General features: G+C 45.4%; 1 protein-coding gene across 2 annotated transcripts in view; it reads right to left on the bottom strand.

The window, feature by feature from the left end:
- Positions 1-21,482, bottom strand: part of LOC119161982 (mechanosensory protein 2) — a 504,482-nt gene that overhangs the window by 290,146 nt on the left and 192,854 nt on the right. Inside the window, exon 1 of one of the 2 annotated variants that reach the window (XM_075879858.1) lies at positions 19,777-19,975. The exons of the other annotated variant lie outside the window; for it this stretch is intronic. Coding sequence (XP_075735973.1) covers positions 19,777-19,795 — 19 coding nt within the window. The 5' untranslated portion in view covers positions 19,796-19,975. Of the gene's footprint in view, positions 1-19,776; positions 19,976-21,482 lie in introns of those variants that run through there. 2 annotated transcript variants of the gene reach the window in all.

Below are 21,482 nucleotides of genomic sequence, written 5' to 3'. Positions count from 1 at the left end.
AGCAGGGCTGTCTGCGGTCACTGTTTCCGATTCTTAGAAGTTCCGAAAGTCATAACTGTGACAGTGTTTAGAGCTTTGCAGCTGCGCTACAAGCGTACCATAGGGAAACTTTTTTTTTGCTATAACGGACAAGATTCAAAACAAACGTCGGGAAATCGAACCTAAACCTCGTGCTTGGAGATCATTGTGAATATGGAACCCGTATTGCTGACACAGGCGAGTTCGTAGATGAATTCGAAAAGACTTGCGAATGAGCTAATGTACTCAGCTTAGAGAAGAAAACCTTGCACGTTGGCCTTCCCTATATCTAAAACATGGGAGACGGCGTGACGTTACACACGAAGTGAAACTTTTCTTTGGAAGAAAGCACTTACTCGCGTGAGCTCAAGAAATATGGTAGGAATAAACCACCGGGTACAATGACCCCGCTAAATTTCGGCGAGACTTGCTCCGCAGACGTACTCGCAGCGCACAGACCGGAAGAGCCCAGCTGCGACAACAGGAACGCCCCGAGCCACGAAAATCGCTTATCTAAAAGCACGCTAGGGCTTGTCAACTCCACGCGCACTACGTTCACGCGCTATGTGCGGATAATGCTTCGCTGCCCCGAAACGTTAATTAAAAGTACGCCGCAAACATATTCGTTGAGCGAAGATGCACCAACGCGGCCAAGAACTACAGCTTTTTTCGGGGCAATCTCCCTAGGCAAACTACTTCTCCCTCCCCTTACTTACGGGATGAAAAGGTGCACTGGCTAGCGCGAGATTAACCTCGCAGCTTGTTCCTAAAGACGTCATGCCATGCTCTTATCCCGCATCGGTCAGTGTCGAGGAGTCGTGATGCTTGCAAGCAGCCCGGCAAGTTACACCAGGGGCTTAACGTGACATCCCCGATGGTTGAGGTCAGCGCGATAGCATCTCGAACGCCGCCCGGTTCACAGTGCTTGCTTTCTAATACGTATGACAGCAGACTTTCGTGTATGAACTCGAAAAAGATCATAATAATAATATGGTCTACACGGTTTATACCAGAAGAGTCATACCTTGTAGCCTTCTAAAATTGTACCATGTTGTGCTTTACACGACGAGACCGAGCTGTGAACACCAACAGTGCTTCGAGAATGCCTGCGACAATCGTAGTAGTTGTTCTCTTCAGTTAGAGTGAATGTTATGATACTGAAGTGATGAATGAACAATAGAAAATGTCGATTGCTAAAACAAAGGCGACAGACTTTTCAGCTCTCCCACGCTGCACACTTTTCTCACTAAAATTCTAGAGGCCCCCGTAATGCTTGGTGTAAGTGCGTATTAAATATCGCCAGATGGTGTGAATTTCTAGAGCACTCTATAACAGCGTGTTTCATAATCATATTGTAGTTTTTTTTGACGTAAAATCCCAGATATTATTGTACGTTACTCAACACAATCAACCGATAATAGACGAGCGCTTAATTGCGCCCTACCAAAGATGCTACAAGCGTATACCACTGAAATAGTTCATACAACTCGAAGGTTTCCATTTCATTGCTGAAACTGAAACTGAGAAACCACACCTCGAGAGTGCTCACAAAACACACCCTGTAGACAGCAGACACTGCTATAAACAGCTGGGCCAAATCTCACAGTCGTGCGCGGCAAGGAGAGTTGAGAAGCGGAGCGTAAAGTTGCCATTTTCGCAGGCGCTCTCTTTTTATGCCGACGTATTCGCGCACTCTTTTCGGAGGGGCCGACGCTTGTTATTTGAGGTCAAGCGGTGGATACCATATATTTGGCCAATAGCCGATGTAAATCAAGAGCCGCGTTTGGATCCGATGTACTTCTTGCCATGCGGAGCCGCCAAGTGCTGGCGCTTCGCACTGTGTATAGTCTGCTAACATTAGACAGTAACCACACTAGCGAGCCCATGATTAACAACGCAAAAGAGCGATTACATTTCACCACGCGCGCTCAAGGTCACGAAACGCGCTGGCGCAAGTTTTTCCCCTTAGGCCGCCCTCTGTGCGTAGCCTTTCTGTGAGTTCGTTGGGACGAGAGAAGATGCTTGAAACGTGTGAAAAATTCCTGTAGCCTCACTCGTTTTCGAGACATTCGAGAAATATTCGCACCAATCGAATTGTGAGGCAACCATATTCTATACTATGATCATTCAATTATTACTTGAAATATTGGTTACAGATCTTTTTAAATAAAAAATCTCGTCGTTCAAGGTATGCCCGTTGAAGCACTGCAGTCGCGATTAGAAATAACTTTCTGTAAGCTTGAAATAAAAGAGTGCATTCGTCGAGGTTCTCATCCACAACGCTCTTGTTCCACTACCGGCGAATAGCTGGTCGTGTCAATTTGCACCTACTTATGGATGAATCGGGGATGGGTGCGCCCCATTATACTACTTCAACTTTGTGAAGTAGAACGTTCGAAAACTCTGTTCTGAAACTGCTGAAGTTACAGAACGTGCTAACGTTGAAAACGCACGCGCACACACGCACGTATACACTCGCACAAGGAGCGCGCTTCAGAGAGATAAAGAGGTATACTGCGATCAAGATGAACGGCTGTCTCCGACGGATTAATCAATCCGTGCACCAAGTGAAAAACTGGTGCAGGATGTTCCGGACAAATTAAAAAGCAAAGAAAAAAAACAGTATAGTTGTGGCAGACTCGGCGACAAATAATCTGTTGCAAAGTCTTCTGGTGATTCTCTGAAGAATTCAAGGACATTCAAACAACTTAGTAGGCACAAAAAAAAAACAAAAAAAAACTCGACACTCGGGTACAAAAGGCCATCATTCTGACAAGCAGGTTCAGAAGAACAAAAACATTAATGTCACCTTCGGTGCCGATGTCAGAACGATTCGCGAAGACACCTAACGACATAAACCAACTTCATGCGCTCTGCCGTGTAAGACTTATCGACTTCACTTAACCACTATCACTGCTCCCTTCTCAGTCACAACGAAGATGGCGTGCACGGTGGCAGCAGTTTTGCAAATACGCGAGTACATAGGCCGTAAGTTTCCGCGTGGAGGGCAAGTTACGGCGTCTTACATCATCTGTCACGCAACATTGCGGTGTATAGGCGTATAGCGAAAAGAATTAAGCTAAACCTGTATAGTTAAACCTGTCGTTTCATTAATGAGTCGACCTTCCTTTTTTTTCTTCACAAGTTTTCGACTTCATAGCAACGTCAAAGCTTTAAGAGCGCGAGCGTTCGCGTGGAAATATCCATAAGCGACATTCTCTCGCGCCCCTTGTGACGACTGTGCGTGCTCGTTTATTGATGGGTTCGCGTGGTGACCTCGTTTTGCCGAGCCACGAGCGCTCAGCACGTGCGGTTGAATTCGATTTCTCGCTGCCACGGAAGTCGAGTTGCAGTTTCCCCCGGAAAGCGTCGTGATTTCAGCACGGTCGCCGAGTAAATTAAAAGTGAGCGCGGCCGTTAGCTGGGAGCTCGCGATGACGGCTCAATCGACGCGACGCTCGTTGAAGACGAATGCGGAAAAAGAAAGCACTAGGAGACAACTGGAGCACGAGTGAAGGATATTGTGGTGTGCTTATAGTGCTATCTGTATTGAGTCGCTGTTTTTAAACTCAATGTGCACTTGAAAGTTCATGGAAAATTACATAAACTTTTGTTCACCTCACGAAGTCCGCCGCTATCGCAATCTCCTGCTCCGGGTGCATCTGAAACGGGGCTGTATCAATCATTCAATGCGAAATAATGAAAATATCTGGGGTTTTACGTCCCAAAATTATGATAAAACTATAAGAGACCTCGTAGTGGAGGGCTCCGGACATTTGGAACATCTGGTGTTCTTTAACTCTGACATCGCACAGTACAAGGGTTTCTATATCATTTTGCCTCCATCAAAATGCGATCGTTGCAGCCGGGATCTAACGCACGATCTTTGGGTGACCAGCCGAGCACCATAGCCCCTGTTCCCCCAAGGTGGACATACATTGTATTGGGTATACCTTGATCCGATTAAACTGCACGTATGGCAAATCCAGCTTCTGATGGTGACTTCCATGTAAGATTTGGGTATTAACAAACCTAAACGAATCACAAAGTACACTATTCTGATTTTTTTCGAGTGCTCGCCCCTCTTTTATGCTCGGCCTCAGATCTGTTCCTACTACATCCCCACAAAGTTACAAAGTTTTTCACTTGTGTTGTTCTTTTTTTGCTTCTTTCGCGGCTCCTAATGATGTAGATACCCCAATTCCCATATGCAGATGAAGCCTCTTCTTGCTCGAGAACTGAAGCCTTTTGAATTGTAATCATGGTGGTGTTTTGTGCTCTGTACGTGTCCACATAAAGAAATGCTCCCTCTCCCCCACTCACAAAAGTGTCTTAAGCTGGAACCTATGTATCTAAGCAAGCGTGGCGGAACAAACACAAAAGAAAGAGGCACGTAAGTAGTATGAGTGCTAGACATCAACTGCAAGTTTAGTAACATAAAACGATAAAAATGAACTAACATGCGCAAAGCCCGCAAAGAGGTGCATGCAGATATGTTGCTGCAGATAGCTGTTTCTTACAAATGCAAAGTCAATGAAGGCGTACTCAAAACATTTACCAGCTTCTATACTGACGCAGTATGCCTCATAGATTTCGAGAGCTTGCTGAGCATCAAAGCTGCGCAGGATACAGGTGTCCTTAAAGTCAGGCATACAAGAATACCTTCGGCAGTGATCTGTCAAACACCCGCCCAACACCAAAAACTTGAGAGCTGCGTGATGCTTTCAAAGTCTATCATTCATGTAGCTGCCAGTTTTGCGAACACAGCCAACATTTTGTTAGTTCTGCACGTTTGTACATTTTCATCGTTTAATGCCAGTAATCTTTCACTTCTTTTCTAGCATTGGTTTGGTTTAGTCTGTTTTTTTTTTTGTTCCACTGTGCTTGCTGACGGCTCGTTTACACTAGAGCGGCACGACACCGACACAAGGCCAACTCTGACTGCCAATTGTCCCGACGAGTTGCCCACTGACAGTGCCGCCAGACCATCTGGTCGCACTAGGCTGGCGATGACGACGACGCCTCGAAAGTCAGCAGTTTGTTGTTGCGTAACGTGGTGGCAGACTGGAGACACCAGCAAAACGCACCGGCCGACTTGTCGCTAATTGATTTGTGGGGTTTAACGTCCCAAAACCACCATTTGATTATGAGAGACGCCGTAGTGGAGGGCTCCGGAAATTTAGACCACCTGGGGTTCTTTAACGTGCACCCAAATCTGAGTACACGGGCCTACAACATTTCCGCCTCCATCGGAAATGCAGCCGCCGCAGCCGGAATTCGAACCCGCGACCTGCGGGTCAGCAGCCGAGTACCTTAGCCACTAGACCACCGCGGCGGGGCGACTTGTCGCTGGTAGGTAGATAAGTGGCCGAGTTAAAATTTGCCTGAGTCGTTAACTCTCACAAGGAAAGGGGATATCTTGGATGCAGATAAGAAGGGCCCGCACCAGTCTTAATGTTGATCTTGCGCACCCCACGGAAGTCATTTCTTCCCTTCCCTTTTGTCTCTCCCCACCCCCGTCTATTGACGCCGCGGGGGTGGCGGATGCTTAGCCGCGTAGCCCGACAGGGCCAAAGGCAGAGCAGAGAATGCAGGTGAAAATGAGGAGCATTTGATGCCTTGATCGTGTTTCTTTGTTCAAGTTTAGTCGGTGTTGCCGGGCGTGCCTTCAACGTGACCATAGAATTGGCCGACGAAAGGCAGTAAGGAAGAGAAGGCGCGGACACACTCTGCCACAGACTATCAGGGGACTGCTGGCGTCGTGGCAGTGTAAATGGGATTTGATTTATATGTAGGGTTTAACGTCCCAAAACTACCATATGGTTATGAGAGACGCCGTAGTGGAGGGCTTCGGAAATTTCGACTACCTGAGGTTCTTTAACGTGCACCCAAATCGAGTGTAAATGGGACGACGACAAGACAAAAGACGCTCTCATAGACAGACGGCAGACCAAAATCTTTGCCGTGTCGCTTTACTTTGAACGCAACTGGAGATGCACAAGTTCCTTAACTAGCCAACTAGCCCACTTTTTTTTGCGTTGAACAGTATTACACTAAACGGATTCTCGATGGAAGGCATCGGCCAACCTTGATTCCAGATACATTATTGAAGCTGGCTGGCCAATTGCAAAAAAAAAAAAACACTGCGGATTCGATCCCAGAGGTGCATTAAGAAAAATTATCGAAGTCGTAACTTTAAAAAGTCAGTACAACGTGTCCAATTGCGCACCGAACAGATAGTGTGTACAATATTTGTAATCTTTGAGATTTTCTACATGTCTGTGCGACCTGCATCGAAAACCAAAGCCAGCGCATTCTCAATGATTGCATTCTCAATTCGCTTGTTCAATAACATTTTTTTTTACTTTTCGTAGACTGTCCCTTGACCTTTCGAAAATTTGTTCCTTGAGTCAGCCCTTGTTCCGTGAGTCAACTCGCAGAACATATTAAAGGTGTCATGCGGACTCGATCGTTCAAAAGCGACACAAGATTTGTACAGAAAGCAAACAACTTCCGAATAAAAAAAAACATACATCTTATCCCAAAACACTTTAACATGCAAGTGACCACAAGACGGGCACTTGGGAATGGCTGGCATCGAGCACACGCGCATACGGGTCGCGCTAACTCAATGCTCGTGATTCTCGCGCCTTGTCATTTCGCTTCCAAGTCAAACGAGCCGCGGTCAGCCCTTTTCACCTGTCTCGTCGTACTCATCGGCCGGCACTGTTGACTCCACTTCCCCGGTGGTCCACGTGCAACCGGAGTTGTCCTCGAGCGCAACCGTGGACAGGCTGCTGGACATCATGTCCGGCGACAGCGGATGTTCGTGCCCCACGCACAAACACCGTCGCAAGGTCACGCACGGGTGACGGCGAACGCACTCAGGGTGGCCGTTGGTTGTCTGAAGGACCGGAGACGCACATCCCCCCGAGAGACAGCGCCCCGGCGCCGCAGAGAACGGGCGCAAAGATAGCTCCGATGACGGCGAGTGTACAATGAAGCCGTCCAACGCGGCGCACTAAGGGCAAACACAAAAGGCAAACACGGAGCACTTTTTTTTACTGCGATAGGCGAGCACTAGACCCGCGAGCGAGGACCCTCAGCCATTTTGTTGTCCATAACTCGCGTTCACGGAAGAACGTCTGGCTTAGAATCTGGGAACGTTCACTATCCGCTTTTGCGTCCTAATGGACAGCGCGAAATGAGGAAGGCTGCCGCCGCCGGCAGTGATGCGCGTCATCGGCCGGGTGCTTCTTCTCTTGGGGTGGGGGGGGGGGGAGGCAAATTATTTCTTGCGTTCGGTAGCTCCTCTCGGCATAGCCGCGTCATCGAACGCAGTCGCTCGGAGCTATTGCAATCAAAATTGCCCCGAGTGCCACCATTGACCTTGTTGGCACTGCAAAAAGTGGGTGAGGAGGTGCAGTTAGAGGAGTCGCAGACGACGCAACGCTAGTGTGGCCCCAGAACGGTCCCCGCCCCCATCCGAACGCTCTGAAGTGCACGAGACAAGAGGAGAACAACAACGAAAGATTCCTTTGTTTGGAACGACGAAGCTAAAGCGCGGCAATCAACCGAGTGCGCGCCACTTATCACGACCCACTTGGTGCTCGATGGGGCGGCCTCTCACGAAACAGGCATTCGAGTGACGCAGCACCGAGACTGCTACTGGCGGAAAAGGGAAAGAAAATGGAGAAAAACAAAAGTTGCTGCGTCGCTTTCGGTAAATGAAGTCGGCTGACGAAGACGGAAGGTAAAAATAGAAAAAAAACCTCGCAAAATTGGCCTGAACGGAATAACAGGGTGATGATAACTGCCCAGATATGAACGCGAAAGCGTTCTTCCGAAGTTCGCAGTAGCTCTTCAGCCTGTAGCGTATACGTATAGCGCTTTCTTTGTGCTCGTATGAGGCTGGAAAAAAATGGTAAATGAGCCGTGAAGGTGGTTTTGACAAGTGAGAACAAAAAATAAAGAAGTGTAATCGATGGGCTAGATGGGCTAGCAGCCATGTGCGTTTCTGCACTTGTCTAGCCTTCACTCGTCTCGTGATGATGATGATGATGATGATGATGATGATGATGGTGGTGGTGGTGGTGGTGGTGGTGGTGGTTTATAGTGCAGAAGCCTAAATAGTCATAGATAGAAAAGCAAGCCTTATAGTGTGGAACAATAGAAAAATCATACGGAACATTCTTAAACGTGGAGTGTCACTGGAGTCAGCATATCAACAAGTCTTCTTAATAACCTACAAGACCACCGACCGGGACGTTCAGTCCAGTGACGCACCATGTCCAAAGAATTTTCACCTCTTCAAGCTTCCAAGTTCCCCTTAACTTCTAAATTTATTTGTATAGAATGAATACAATATACGTACGTGCAACCTGGCTCTAAATTGGCATACGGTAGTTGATGCAACGTTGGTAAACAATAAATGTAGTGCATATATATCATTCACTAATGTTACCTATTATGATTGCTAAATGTACGTAGGAACATTATCTGATATAGCAAAAAGGATGAGTGCTGAAACATCACAAGTAGTACTATTTTCTTAACAGTACCTTCGTACAGACGTGCCCGAAGGTAAGTGCTATCCAAAACATTGTTACAGTACTCTTTTGATAAAGGGTCCAATTCAACCATTTTGGTATATCATGCAACGCAACATATATCATATTCCTTTGTCCAGTAATTATAGACTTCCTTCGGCACTCTTTACGACTGCTGAGACATTTATTTGCAATTGTAAAAACTTACGAAGCCCAGAGCTGTCTTGAGAAACGCAGGAAACATGCGACATGACAAGCGTATTTTACTACCGCTTGTATTGCCCTTCAATTAAAAGAAAAAGAGTTGTATGACTATTTTTCGAAGGTCCAGGTTAGCTCTCTTTAAAAAATAATAAGAATAAGGTGGAGTACATTCGGCGATCATTCTAAAATCATGAATGGTAGTCTACCATTATCCATAAAAAAGAAGGTATATAACAGCTGCACATTACCTGTATACCTACATACGCAGCAGCAACCTGGATGATTTCAAAGAGAGTTCAACTTGAACTGAGAACGACGCAGTGAGCAATGTAAAGGTAATTGATAGGTGCAACCTTATGAGATGGGAAAAGAGCTGAGTGGGTCAGGTAACAAACGAACGTTAAGGTATCTTAGTAGAAATCAAGAAGAAACAGACATGGGCAGGACATGTAGTGCGTAGGCAAGATAACCACTGGTCATTTAGAGCAACTGATTAGACTTCAAGAAAAGGTGAACGTGCAAAGGGGATGTGAATAGTTAGGTGAGTGGATGAGATTAAGAAGTTTGCGGTTGTAATTTGGCAGAAGCAAGCTCAGTATCTGGTTCATCGGCAGAACATGGGAGGCGGCCTTTGTGTGCAGCGGGCGAAATCAGGCTGATTGTGATGATTATGTTAAAAAGATGATGATGATGGAAGAGGCACGTCGTCAGCTTTTTTGGGGGGTCATTCTGCTCTCTTCTGAGAATTGTGCGACCCACAAAAGAGTTAACATGCCTTTTGAGAGTTATAAAGTACATGAAAATTCAGGACTATACTTGAGATTAGTCACACTTGCTCTTTTTTTAGGGTGCGTTACTTGTCTTGAATCTTAAGTGCACGTCACTAAAACGAATATAAGTGATATGCCACTCATGGTATCGAATAAATAAATACTTCTTGCGCATTATTAATAATAATGATAATAATAATAATGGCTTTAACGTCCCAAAACCCCCATGTGACCTTAAGAGATGCTGCAGTGAAGGGGTCCGCGCATTTCGACCACTTGGAGTTCTTCAACACACTCATAAATCTAAGCACACGGGCCTCAAACATTTTCGCCTGCATCGAAAAAGCTCCCGCCACGGCTGGGATTTGATCCCGTGACCTGCGGGTCAGCGGCCTTGTGCATTAGTAACTGCATCACCATGGCAGGGAGTTCCTGCCCTTCAGTTTTTTGTACACGCATAAGAGTTGTTCTTTGTTTTGTTTGATGCGTATGTTTCTTCATTCTGTTATGCCTTCGAGTGGAGCATGCCGAGTTCATCACTAAGATGACGTAGCAAAATACCATTACACTCTCTATTGCCCTTTGAACATACTTGAATACAAGCCTTTATTAACTACGGATATTCAAGTCCAAGAGGTGGTCTCTTGGCGCAATACGACCAAAGCTCGTCCTTGACTCTAAAGCCAGATACTGCTTTTAGTTATATGGCTCCCACAACGGCGACGCACCGCTATATTGGTAACATGTCTGATTGCAATGATGAGAACAATACTCAAGATGGCATCAGCATTTATGTTAGTCTGGCAGACCTTTCCGTACACAGAGGTCAAGAGAAGTCAGAAAAGTCACCTTTTGAATAGTCACCTTTTGAATAGCGGGCAGTAGTAGATTCTCTGTGGGAGGTTAAGGAAGCTGACTTGCAGGGAGCTTCGGCAGCGTGAACGTAGTGTTGAAATGAATGTACCAACCCCCAAGGAAACTATTTAAAAAAGAAATGTGTATCAATCGTAATAACGAATACATTTTACCAGACCCGAATTCATTACTTTAGAGAGAGGCTCTGTGCAAGATGGCAGGGTTTCTTTGCCACGGGCCCGTCTTTCTTCGTATGACCGATGAAGCCACTCTTTATCATTCGTTTAACTTTTTAAAAGAAAAAAACAAAACAAAACAAAGCTGGTGTTGAAACATCCCCACGACTAAACACTGCGATGCTTCAGCCGGGGCAGTGAGAACGTTTACGTATAAATAATAAACGTATGACTAACTCCTCACGAGCACGAAACTCGCTACAGTGACGCAGACAGCAACTAAAGAAAACATTCCGCGATATGACGTGCTGTCATATGGAACGTCTCGGTTGCGGCAGGGTCGAAATGCCGCACTCCTAACATGGACGTTGGCTATAACATACGAAGAAGGCAAACCAAACGGCACCGAGACGATCGCACATGGCGCGCGTAACACAGCGCCTCGGGGTGGCGCCGGTGCCCTAATAGAAGCGTACGTGCTGCCTTCGGTTTGTTTACCGAGAGGCAGACAGCCTGGCACGGACTCAAACTCGGCGTCAAAAAGGAGTCAGCAGAGTGGATAAATGTGTCGAAAGGAGCTCAGGCGAACCTGTTTGTTTAGAAGAAGCACGGTGCACGAAAAATGTGATTTAGCAAAGCAGCACATCTTGAATGGCATCCTGATAACATGGCAAAAAAAGTGACGCCAAAAAGAATAAAAACACAGACGGTGCTCTCTTCAAGGTGTGCCTTCTTTTTTTAATCATGTTTCGTTTTACAGTATATAAATGTATATCAGAAATGGAACCACGAACCATGTGCGTAAATTTACCTTATTAGGCGCTATAGACAGCAGCAGCTTAGCTGGGCCCGTATTCGCAAAATACATCTTATGCGAGAACTGCTTGAAACGAAAACAAATTGTTTCAAGCGAATCTCGGGGGCACATATACCATTAGGTGAAGCTGCATGCCAACTGAAAGAAAGGAAAACAGATACAAACACACAGAATGTTTGTGAATTTGTCGTCTGGACTGCCTCACGAAGCTGCGCAGATGTGTACGAAGCTTCGTGATATTGAGTGCGCAAAACATTAGGAAGCTGTGTTCATACGTATACACTCGTGCTGAGTATCACGAAGGCGCACAAGTGCGCACCAACCAGAACAATATTGTTCATACGCTTACTAAGCTTCGTACGGAGCTTACGAAGTATGAAGTTTGCAGGTGCAAATCAGCAGTTCTTCATCCCTGCACGCGATTAGATCACGGTTCGGAAAGGTTTGCGCAGAAGCCAAGTTGCGCAACCACATATGCACTAAATGATCGTGCCTAAATGCCTTTCGTAACACATCGACGTGTTATGTCAATACTACCGTGGTGTAAGAGTATACAAAACCGTGGTGTAAGAATATACAGGTGCTGACACTCTCTCCGAAACGCGTTGAAAAGCGTGATCGCAGCGCGTCTAGATAATGTTCGGTCCGCTACGACGAGCGGGGTCAGCCATCTTGGTCTTAGCAACACGCTCGGCAGAAACGTGCATGCTGCTGATTCTGGGTCTTTTTGTTAGCATGTGTGACTACGCTATTTTGAGGCCAGGATTCTTTTTTTCGCATATGTTCAATGCTATTCTGTCGACGAAGGTGACATCAAGATGCTGAAAGGTTCTCGAAATGGCTAGAACGTGTTTTGTACCGAATAGCCGTTCTGGCTTCGGACTTGCGCGGAGCGAGTTCCGTCTGACAGTGATCTTATCACGGTGATTGTTGACATAAATATATTTGCGAATTTGCATGGCAACATCTAGCCCTGAACAACCGCATTGCTTTAGTGTGCTGTATATGAAATACTTGCGTGGTTCAAATTTTTATATATTTCCTGCAACAACTGAGTTTTTCTTGTGTGCTTGTTATGGAATAGTTGCGCGTTTCAAATATTTATGTATTTCACATTCACGTTGAACAAGCGCAAATACTTGATTGATATGTGATTGATATGTGGCGTTTAACGTCCCAAAACCACCATATGATTATGAGAGACGCCGTATATAGTGGAGGGCTCCGGAAATATCGACCACCCGGGGTTCTTTAACGTGCACCCAAATCTGAGCACACGAGCCTACCACATTTCCGCCTCCATCGGAAATGCAGCCGCCGCAGCCGGGATTCGATCCCGCGACCTGCGGGTCAGCAGCCGAGTACCTTAGCCACTAGACCACCGCGGCGGGGCAGCGCGAATGCTTAAATGATTTTCTGTGTAAATGAAAGCAGTGCTTTATAGTACGAATGAAGTACGTTTCTGCAGTAACAATTTTCTTTTGGTAGAGGCTAATAATTATAACAGGGGTTTACGCGTCAAAACCATGATTCGATTACGACGGACGACATTGGGGAGGGCTCCTGTCTAACTTTGACCATCTGGGCTGTTTAACATGCACTTATAACTTAGCACGCGGAAGTTCCTTGCATTTCTTCCCCACGGCAGAAGTATTTTGATGGAGGAAAAGCACACTGGCTAACATTTTTTTATTTATTTTTCTTTGCCTCGAGCAATACCATGAGCAGACGACATACCAGTGCGTGTAAGCGGAACTGTCTGTGTTGGCGACGTCCCCACCCTGCACAAAGCATATTCGTCTTAAAGAATCCTCAAGCCTGGTAAAATTCAACATTTTAATCTAAAATAAAAAAAGTGTTCGCGCTTTAGGTGTTACTCACACCGCTTGGAACGAAAACATTGGGGAGGCAAAGGAATTTGAATGCGCCAGCTCCGCTCTCTGGGTACGTTGGCTGCGGCGTCATCTGACGGCTCGCAGCACAGCGCGCCTGTGAGACCGAACATTATCTGGACGTTCAAGCGCTCTCGGTGTAAACACCTGATTATTCTTACACCATTGTCAAAACTAACCATTGTGCTGTCCACTTGGTGTGGTACAGAAGCCGTCACATAGCTGAGTGAGCTACTGAGACATCCGCAGTACCCACCCGTTTTTCTCGCGGGAAGACCATTAGAATGGCATTTTGATGGACACCAAAGGGCAGCACAAAACCGTTTAATTTTGGTAATGAGTTCATTATCTACAATATTTGCTTTCGTTCGGCGGGAAAGAGTAACTACCTCCGAAGGAAGGAGAGGGCGCCTAAGATTCCACTTCATGAATTTCGAAGTAATCTTGGAAGTGCTGTGCTCAAGTACGCGTTGTTGACATATATTAAACATCCCGATAAGCTGGTGAAGAAATGCGGACATGGCGTCAGCCACTAATCTTTTATTGTTTCATATTCTCTGGTTCATTAAGCCAGATAACAAGAGCCTTTATCATGGACGCTCTTATGTGCCCCTTAGGCGCGCTATAGATAAATGCAATGGTTATTAAAGGGTAAATGTTCAAAATGTTTGTAACTACAGACAGAAGGTATATTCTTATGGCACTGCCAAAAGCTTGTGAGACGAGTTCAGTTTATTTATATTCTTTTTTTTATCGCAGTGTGCTATTACTTGTGTTAATGTGAGAAAGACATGAGTTGTATGTTCGATTCCTCGAAGAGCTAATGAGTAGCCGGTTAATTTTCGAACAAACATCTTCTAACAACGTGTACAAAAAAAGCCAGAAGGAATGAACTGTTTAACTAGACGACGTTCATGTCTACAGGTGAGGTGGACGTTTATGCTAACTAGGCTCCCATGCAAAATCGATGATTTTTTAGATAAATTTAGTAAAAATTACCTATTTTGCCATCTTTCAACAGAATACGAATACTTAAAGGGTTCGAAATGACTATCTCCACCCAAGCTTCCGCGTACAATACAGCGGCACAGAAATGGACGAGTCGCGTGCATTATTAGACTGCAAAGGGCATTTTGACTAAAATTAGGGGGCCACAAGGTACGTGGGGCTGTCCATAGTCTCGGCTGATACAGATGAGCATAAATTGTAATCAATTAAATGGACCAGAGTTCTCAAGAATACTTCAAGCATGTTTGTCTTGAAGCTCCCTTTTGGTGCGCTCTACGTTAGTACGTTCAATTTCACTCCGTATCATCACGCTCCTCTAGCGTTCATGCAACAAAAAGCTGGTGACAGCCTTGATAACACGTTTGGACCTGCTACGTGATGTGGTGCAGCGAGCAGGTACACCCAATTGACAAATAATGTCCATACTTTGCAGTGAATAGTAACATGAAGGCGCCAAACATGTATTTAACGCCTGCAGTTATGTCTGGGCACTTCAGGAGGATAGACAGCGGCTTGTGCAATGCTGTAAACGTTGCCGAATCGGGCGTGACTGGAATGACAAAAGAAGTCGCTGTTACCGGCGAGACATCGTTTATGGCACAGTACCCCACTCCTTTGGACTCCGGCGCCGCTTATACGCGAGGGGATTCGAGGATTCAGGCTCTCATATATTGTCGAATTGTGATAAGCGGGTTTCGCGAGTTACACTCCTTGTCTAGCAAAGTGTAAACGTCAGGCTATTTGACCAATGAGTGACTGCAGCCAGGCTAACTGCGCCGTTACTTTGTTTGCAGACCTGGAAAAAAGGGAGCGGTCGGGAGGTAAACGCTGAACCTGTGATACCATCCCGGCTGTAATTTGTTTAGGGATGCCAAACTAACACCTCTTATCGTTATCGAAAAGAGCAGACGTCGCGCAAACAGGCACACAAAATGCGCTAACTCAGAGCTGCAGAACCTGCATCGCATGGGGCTCCGTGTGTTAGATGTCATGGAGTGAACAAACCACGTGTACGGCACGGATAGAATGTGAAATGCACCACGTATGTATAAGTTGTACGTGTAATCTATGATACCGCTTTACTTTGTAACACTTGACATCAACTAGCCCAGCGTCGTTCCTTTCACGGTGCGTAACTTGACAACCTGTTTTAATAATGCGTATGTCGTATACGTATTTCCTGCCACGACCACCTCATTTTAAAGGAGGAGAAATAATAGACAGATCGGGAAAGAGTATCACACATGTACTTAGACATATTGCACGCTAATGAAACTCGTGTGGTCACAATCAATGAGACATAATTCACTAACTACGCCATACTTTCCTATCATATCCTAGTTTTGGCACGTGCGACCTCCAAATCTCTGACTCTAAGGAATAATTTAAGTGTTGGGGGCCGTCGCGAAGAACTTTCTCTCCCTCACAACAGTGTCAGGACCACTATAGTGTCCTAACCACATACACAAAAGTGATGGAATCACCCTGATCCGATGGCACTCGAACATCGCGAACACTTGCTGTCCCCACGTGGCATTAATGAGCAGTGACGAGCATCACAAGCTCAGGCAAAAAGGCTTCGCATAGCGTCTCACCTCAGCCTGTCTCTGTAACACTCAGATGAAGAAACGCAAATGCAGAAACCCACCAGTCCCAAAGCCTCGCCACGCTTTTATCCCCCCTCAGATCATCTGCATCTTGGGGCGTGCCGGTAACATCTGTACCTATGCGCACAGCCGCTGCAGCAGGAAAGCAAGAATTTTTACGATTGAGGCGGAAATGTTGTAGGCCCGCGTGCTCAGATTTGGGTGCACGTTAAAGAACCCCAGGTGGTCGAAATTTCCGGAGCCCTCCACTACGGCATCTCTCATAATCATATGGTGGTTTTGGGACGTTAAGCCCCACAATTCAATCAATCAATCAATCAATCACGAAAGCAAGAATTAGAAGCGCGGTCTCAGCTGCCCCTTCTCCCAAGATCCTCACTGGTTGCACGGAAAACGACCTTGGGTATCTATCTAACATACGCGTTTCCCCGCTTATTGATACCGTATTTTACGGGAACGGCGAAAGTTTGTCTGAAGCACCTGCGTTTGTAATATTCGCAATAGACAGGTATAACCAAACCACCACTGCCTACGCAACCACAGACAGCAGTAGCTCGGTCCCAGTGCACGAGTGTAAAGGCAGAATAGAAATAAACAAGCTTTTGCGTTGCTCATATTGCGAGTTTTTTGTATTTTTATTTTATTAATTTTTAATACACACTCCAGCCCGAAGAAAAAGCAAGAGTAGCAAGAAAAAACATAGTGAAATAAATTCAATGAGTCATACAACGGATTACAGTAAGCATTACTACTGCAAGACTTGCACAGAATAAAAAACGTGGTTTATTATTCATCCCTGCATAGAGTTTCCTAAAATATACTCGGGGGGACTCTGGCACGGCGATCATTCAACGACCTTGGGAATGATGTGTAGTACACGATTTGCATAGTCTTCATACTTGCGGGCCTCGAATCGCACTTGTGGCTCCGTTTATTGCTGTGTTTCGGTTATGTTTTGAAATAAAGAAAGAACACTTTTGAACTTCGTGACCCGATTTGAAATGTTAAGCTTGAAAGGTTAAGGTAGTCAAGGATATATGCTGAAATTTTGCTGATTTTTGTTTTGTAACAAAGCAGCTCCAAGCCAAGCGAAGTGAACCAGAGCGAAAAAGTAGAAAATTTAGGCAAATTCGTGATCTACCCACCATTCGCAAGCTCTCTCAAGCGCCGTGCGTTGCAACTCCCATAGACACTAGCACCAGAGTTCCATCCATCAAAGTGTACTTATAGGAAACTCTATGTATTTCTATATGCAATTTACACTACATGTTAAAGCACTATTCTGCACAGAAACAAAAAAGTTGACAGAAGTTAGATTTTGAGTTGTGATAATACAGGTTGTTGCAACAAATGTGCCCGAAAGTCTTGGAAAATCAAGAAGTGCGATATTTCTTCGATGCCTTCATAACTAATTCTTTTGTAGCCGCAGGCTTATTAAGGCGTGTTAAGAGATCATTTGGGGCACTAATTAAGGCATTTAGAATAATTAACTTCATAATTGGTGGAGTTATGTTAAAATGGAAAATTGAATTCTTTCATTCGAAGAACTCATTTCAGATTTGATATTGAAAAAAAAAAGTGGAGTATAGAAGTAAATACGAAGTAATACCATTAAAACGAATTCAGCGGTGAAACCGAAAAGCAAACGTGGGAAAGTGCAACTGCCACACTCTTTTGAGACGTCCATAATTTGTGAGTGTCGTTAAATCAACCACCAACCACCAACCGACTTCGTTGTGTGGGTGTGTGCCTAAATGATCGCACGCATTACGCACATACATTGAGCAACACGAAACTGCTACACCTGTGCAGTTGTTTCCTTGAACAAGGACGTCGTTCTGGTCGTCTGCTTGTTGCGCTCACTGGTTCTTCGGTTTCAGTTTCACCATTCTGGGTAATTTCATTGTGCCATAATAACTATTGCAGGCCATCTTCTCGGAAAGACAAAGCTGCAGGGTTTTCATCGCGTGAAGATCTTCGATTCTCCTATTAGACATAACCACCTAACTCCACTCCTTAAAAGTTAATTATTTAACTCTTTAATAAATACTCCAAATGGTATCTTTCGTCAGTCTCACATGCCTGCCGCCACAGAAAAAGAAAAGCAATTGGGAAGGCAACAAGAAAATATCTCATTTTACAGATTGTTTTTTTTTTCAGTTTTCGGACATATTTCTTAAAACACCCTGTATGCACAAAAGTGTGAGAGCATAAACAATAAAGTTTACACAGAATGACACGTGTGCTTTGCGAAGTGTGTGACGTCGGAAATTACATATATAAGTGATTGACAAGGTGAATTGGTACACGTGAACTGCGGTGGCAGATCATGTTAGGGAATTTGTTTGAACTTCAAGATAGACGGTTACGGGAAAGTATTGGTGCGTACCGATGTTAAACTGCCGAGTACTGAGCGCAAACTCAATCTTGGACTTTCTCCACGCCACGCTGTTTCAAGATTGCAATGTCGTTAGCAGCCAGTATAAGTTGAATAACAGTTCTTGGGGTTTGGGGTCCCAAAACAACCATATTATAACAAGAGACGTCGTAGTGGAGAGCTCCGGAAACCTATTCCTGCTGGGGTGCTTTAACAAGCATCTAAATTCAAGTGGACGGGTCTCAAGCATTGTCGCCTCCATCGAAAATGCGACGGCCGCGGCCAGCACTCGATCCCGGGACCTGAGGATCAGTAGTCGAGCACTATAACCATTCGCTGGTCAACACGGGATGAAGAAAAATCGAGATAGCGGTGGGCGTTATACACGAATGTAGCTTCTGCAGTTCGGGCAAGTTCTAGTTTATAAAGCATCCCTTTTAAGACGCGGGTCCCAGGCCATGCATGTGAATAATGTATTGTATGCAAGAGTATTGAGAGTTTGTTTGTGATAACTATCGTTCATGAACATTTTTCGCGAACTGAAATCTACTACAGGAGCTGAGCGGACTGTTTGAAGCTTCGTGCATCGACTTAATGGCGGAATAGTTTTGATTTCCCGCAGCATTCTTACGATCATGAGCATAGTATACGTTGAAGCGTAATCTGTTCAGACCATTCATCTGCGTCCATACGCTCTGAGTCGACCAACTAAAAGCCGAAGATGTTGACCGACGGCATCAGCTCTTCATTGCAGCACAGTGGTCTATCTCGAGGGGAAATATAAGGCGAGATTTCGCCGGTTGAATATCAATTCCACAGCGCAGAGTGTAATAAATAGTATGAGGATATTCAACAGCCGTCATTTGGCAGTAGAACAATGAGACCACCCGATCAACCCATTACCGCACCAGTTCAGTCAAGGGGCATCCAGTTATCCTTTCAATGGTATACGCCAAACGGAAGCTCGTTTCAGTAAGCATTCATCGGCCTTCAGAAAACAGGGCATTTGTCCACAGAGGCTGGCCGCCTTATTTCTGATTATATATATATATATATATATATATATATATATATATATATATATATATATATATATATATATATATATATATATATATATTGAATTAACTTGCAGATAGTACATAAGAAAAGGATCGTATTTACTAACGTTTCGGCCGTGGCACGGCCGAAACGTTAGTAAATACGATCCTTTTGTTATGTGCTATCTGCAAGTTAATAGAAAATACCCGGACCTGTCGTGCCTTCCCTTCAAGTTCTATATATATATATATATATATATATATATATATATATATATATATATATATATATATATAATGGTACATCATTGTGAAAGAATTAATACATACATACAACAACCGAGTGTAACACAGCAAGTAGAAAAAACAGTGACGCATGGCTTAAACGAAGAAAGAGAGAGTGGTTCAGGAAAAGAAAAGTCAGAAAAAGAGAAGGCGCTCGAACGAAGCTGCGTTCCCATACCTTGTGCCGTCTGCATCATCGTGCCGGAGGAAAGGAGAGGGAGAGAAGGCTGTCCTTCGTCGCGTCGTCGCCGTCACGGCCGAGCCGTTCGCAAGATGACGGAAGAGCCGAGCAGGGTCGTTCATGCGCGCCCCCTTATAAATTCAAAGAAGTCGAAGAAGCCGCGCTGGCCGCCTGCGCGTGTCATGGCGAAGCGATCGGCGGGCAGGCGCGCGTGCTTCCCGCGCTCGCCGCTGCTCCCTACGCGCTGCGGTTTCCGAGCCGCACGCGATGGAGCGTTTCGGCGGTCGCCGATTGAAATGGCAGGCGCGCGCCAACGTTGGCTACGGGCCTCTGGTCGACAGCGGTCATTGCCGGGAAAGAAAGCGCTCAGTTGTGCGTGAACGGGCGGGAGGGGGCGTTTGCGCTCAGCGTGTTTGTGTGCGTGTCCAAGCGCTCCGCCATGCATAGCAACGGAGGGACGCGGGCCGGCCTTATAGTTTGCCCGACCACGCAGCCCGCGCGGCGCAAAACCATTAGCGACCCTTCATTACTCTTGTAAGGACAGCGACGGCGGACAAATAGCGTTCGCCGCGTCGGTAAATGTTTCAGTCGCTGCTCCCGCTCACGGCGGCGCTCGTTGGTCACCGCAACGGCATTTCGCTCGCTAAGCCACCGCATCTACGGATGCGGGGTTCGAGCCGCTTGTGTAGCCCCGGACGACAGTGAGTCGGAGGCGCAGTTACATAGTGTTAAGTTATAGGACGGAGATTTATTTAGCAATGTGTGCGTGTGGACGAGCGTGTGTGTGCGTCGATACGCGTTTAGTTCTGTGCATGTGTGCAATTGGGTGTGTATATCGGTGCGCCAGCATGTGTGCTTGAAGGAACAAGCCACATCACAGTATATACACAGTTTTGCACCCTGCGTCATTGAAAAAAATGTGTATTATTATGAAAGCATCTTTTTCGCATACATCCATCTTCATTTTACACTGAATTTCTCCCTTGAACAACCTTACAACACGTGATGTTGAACTTACTGAAAACATCCGTGTGCCACTTTTAGCACCCTGAATAATCTTTTGGAACTGCCATAATTCTTTCTTTTCTATTCGAAAGACTGCCCTTCGGCATAACATATATACATGTCAACTCGAGAGGCACATTCCACGCAAATAAATAGGTAGAAATCGTGCACGACATCTAAAGAGCATCGGAAGAATGGTCCTTGGATCTTCCGGAGGGTGATATTACTTAGATGTATAAATAATGGTTTAGCTACTTACGTTGAAATAATTGCGTAAATATCGCGGCGTAAATCAATACTGCCCTTTCTAAGCAATGCAACGCAAGTGCACTCGCCGTTATTCGTGGTGACTTCTCCTTCTCAAAGTTTCAAGCATGATCTATTTGTTTACTGTTCAAACGCTTTGCTTCATTTGCGCTCATATGCTGCGACATGAGTGTTCCTATATAGAATGGAACTTAGGCGTTTTGCACACATGTCGCTACACAGTCTGTATTCTGATATCGACCTGCATAATTTCCTAATAGTCTAAGCTTGCTTTACGCAATACTAATTTCCCAGTTGTCTATCGGCCGTAGCTTGTTCATACTTCAGTAGGATGGTAAGTTGGGCCAGTTGGTTGGGATCTATCGTGAACTTGTTAACAGCGCAACACTTAAAAACACAGGACAGGGCAGGTGCAAAATAGAAAAAAAAAT

This window comes from Rhipicephalus microplus, chromosome X (assembly GCF_043290135.1).
Source record: "Rhipicephalus microplus isolate Deutch F79 chromosome X, USDA_Rmic, whole genome shotgun sequence".
NCBI lineage: Eukaryota > Metazoa > Arthropoda > Arachnida > Ixodida > Ixodidae > Rhipicephalus > Rhipicephalus microplus.
Note: the sequence above shows the minus strand (reverse complement) of the source record. Positions and strands in the feature narration are given on the sequence as shown.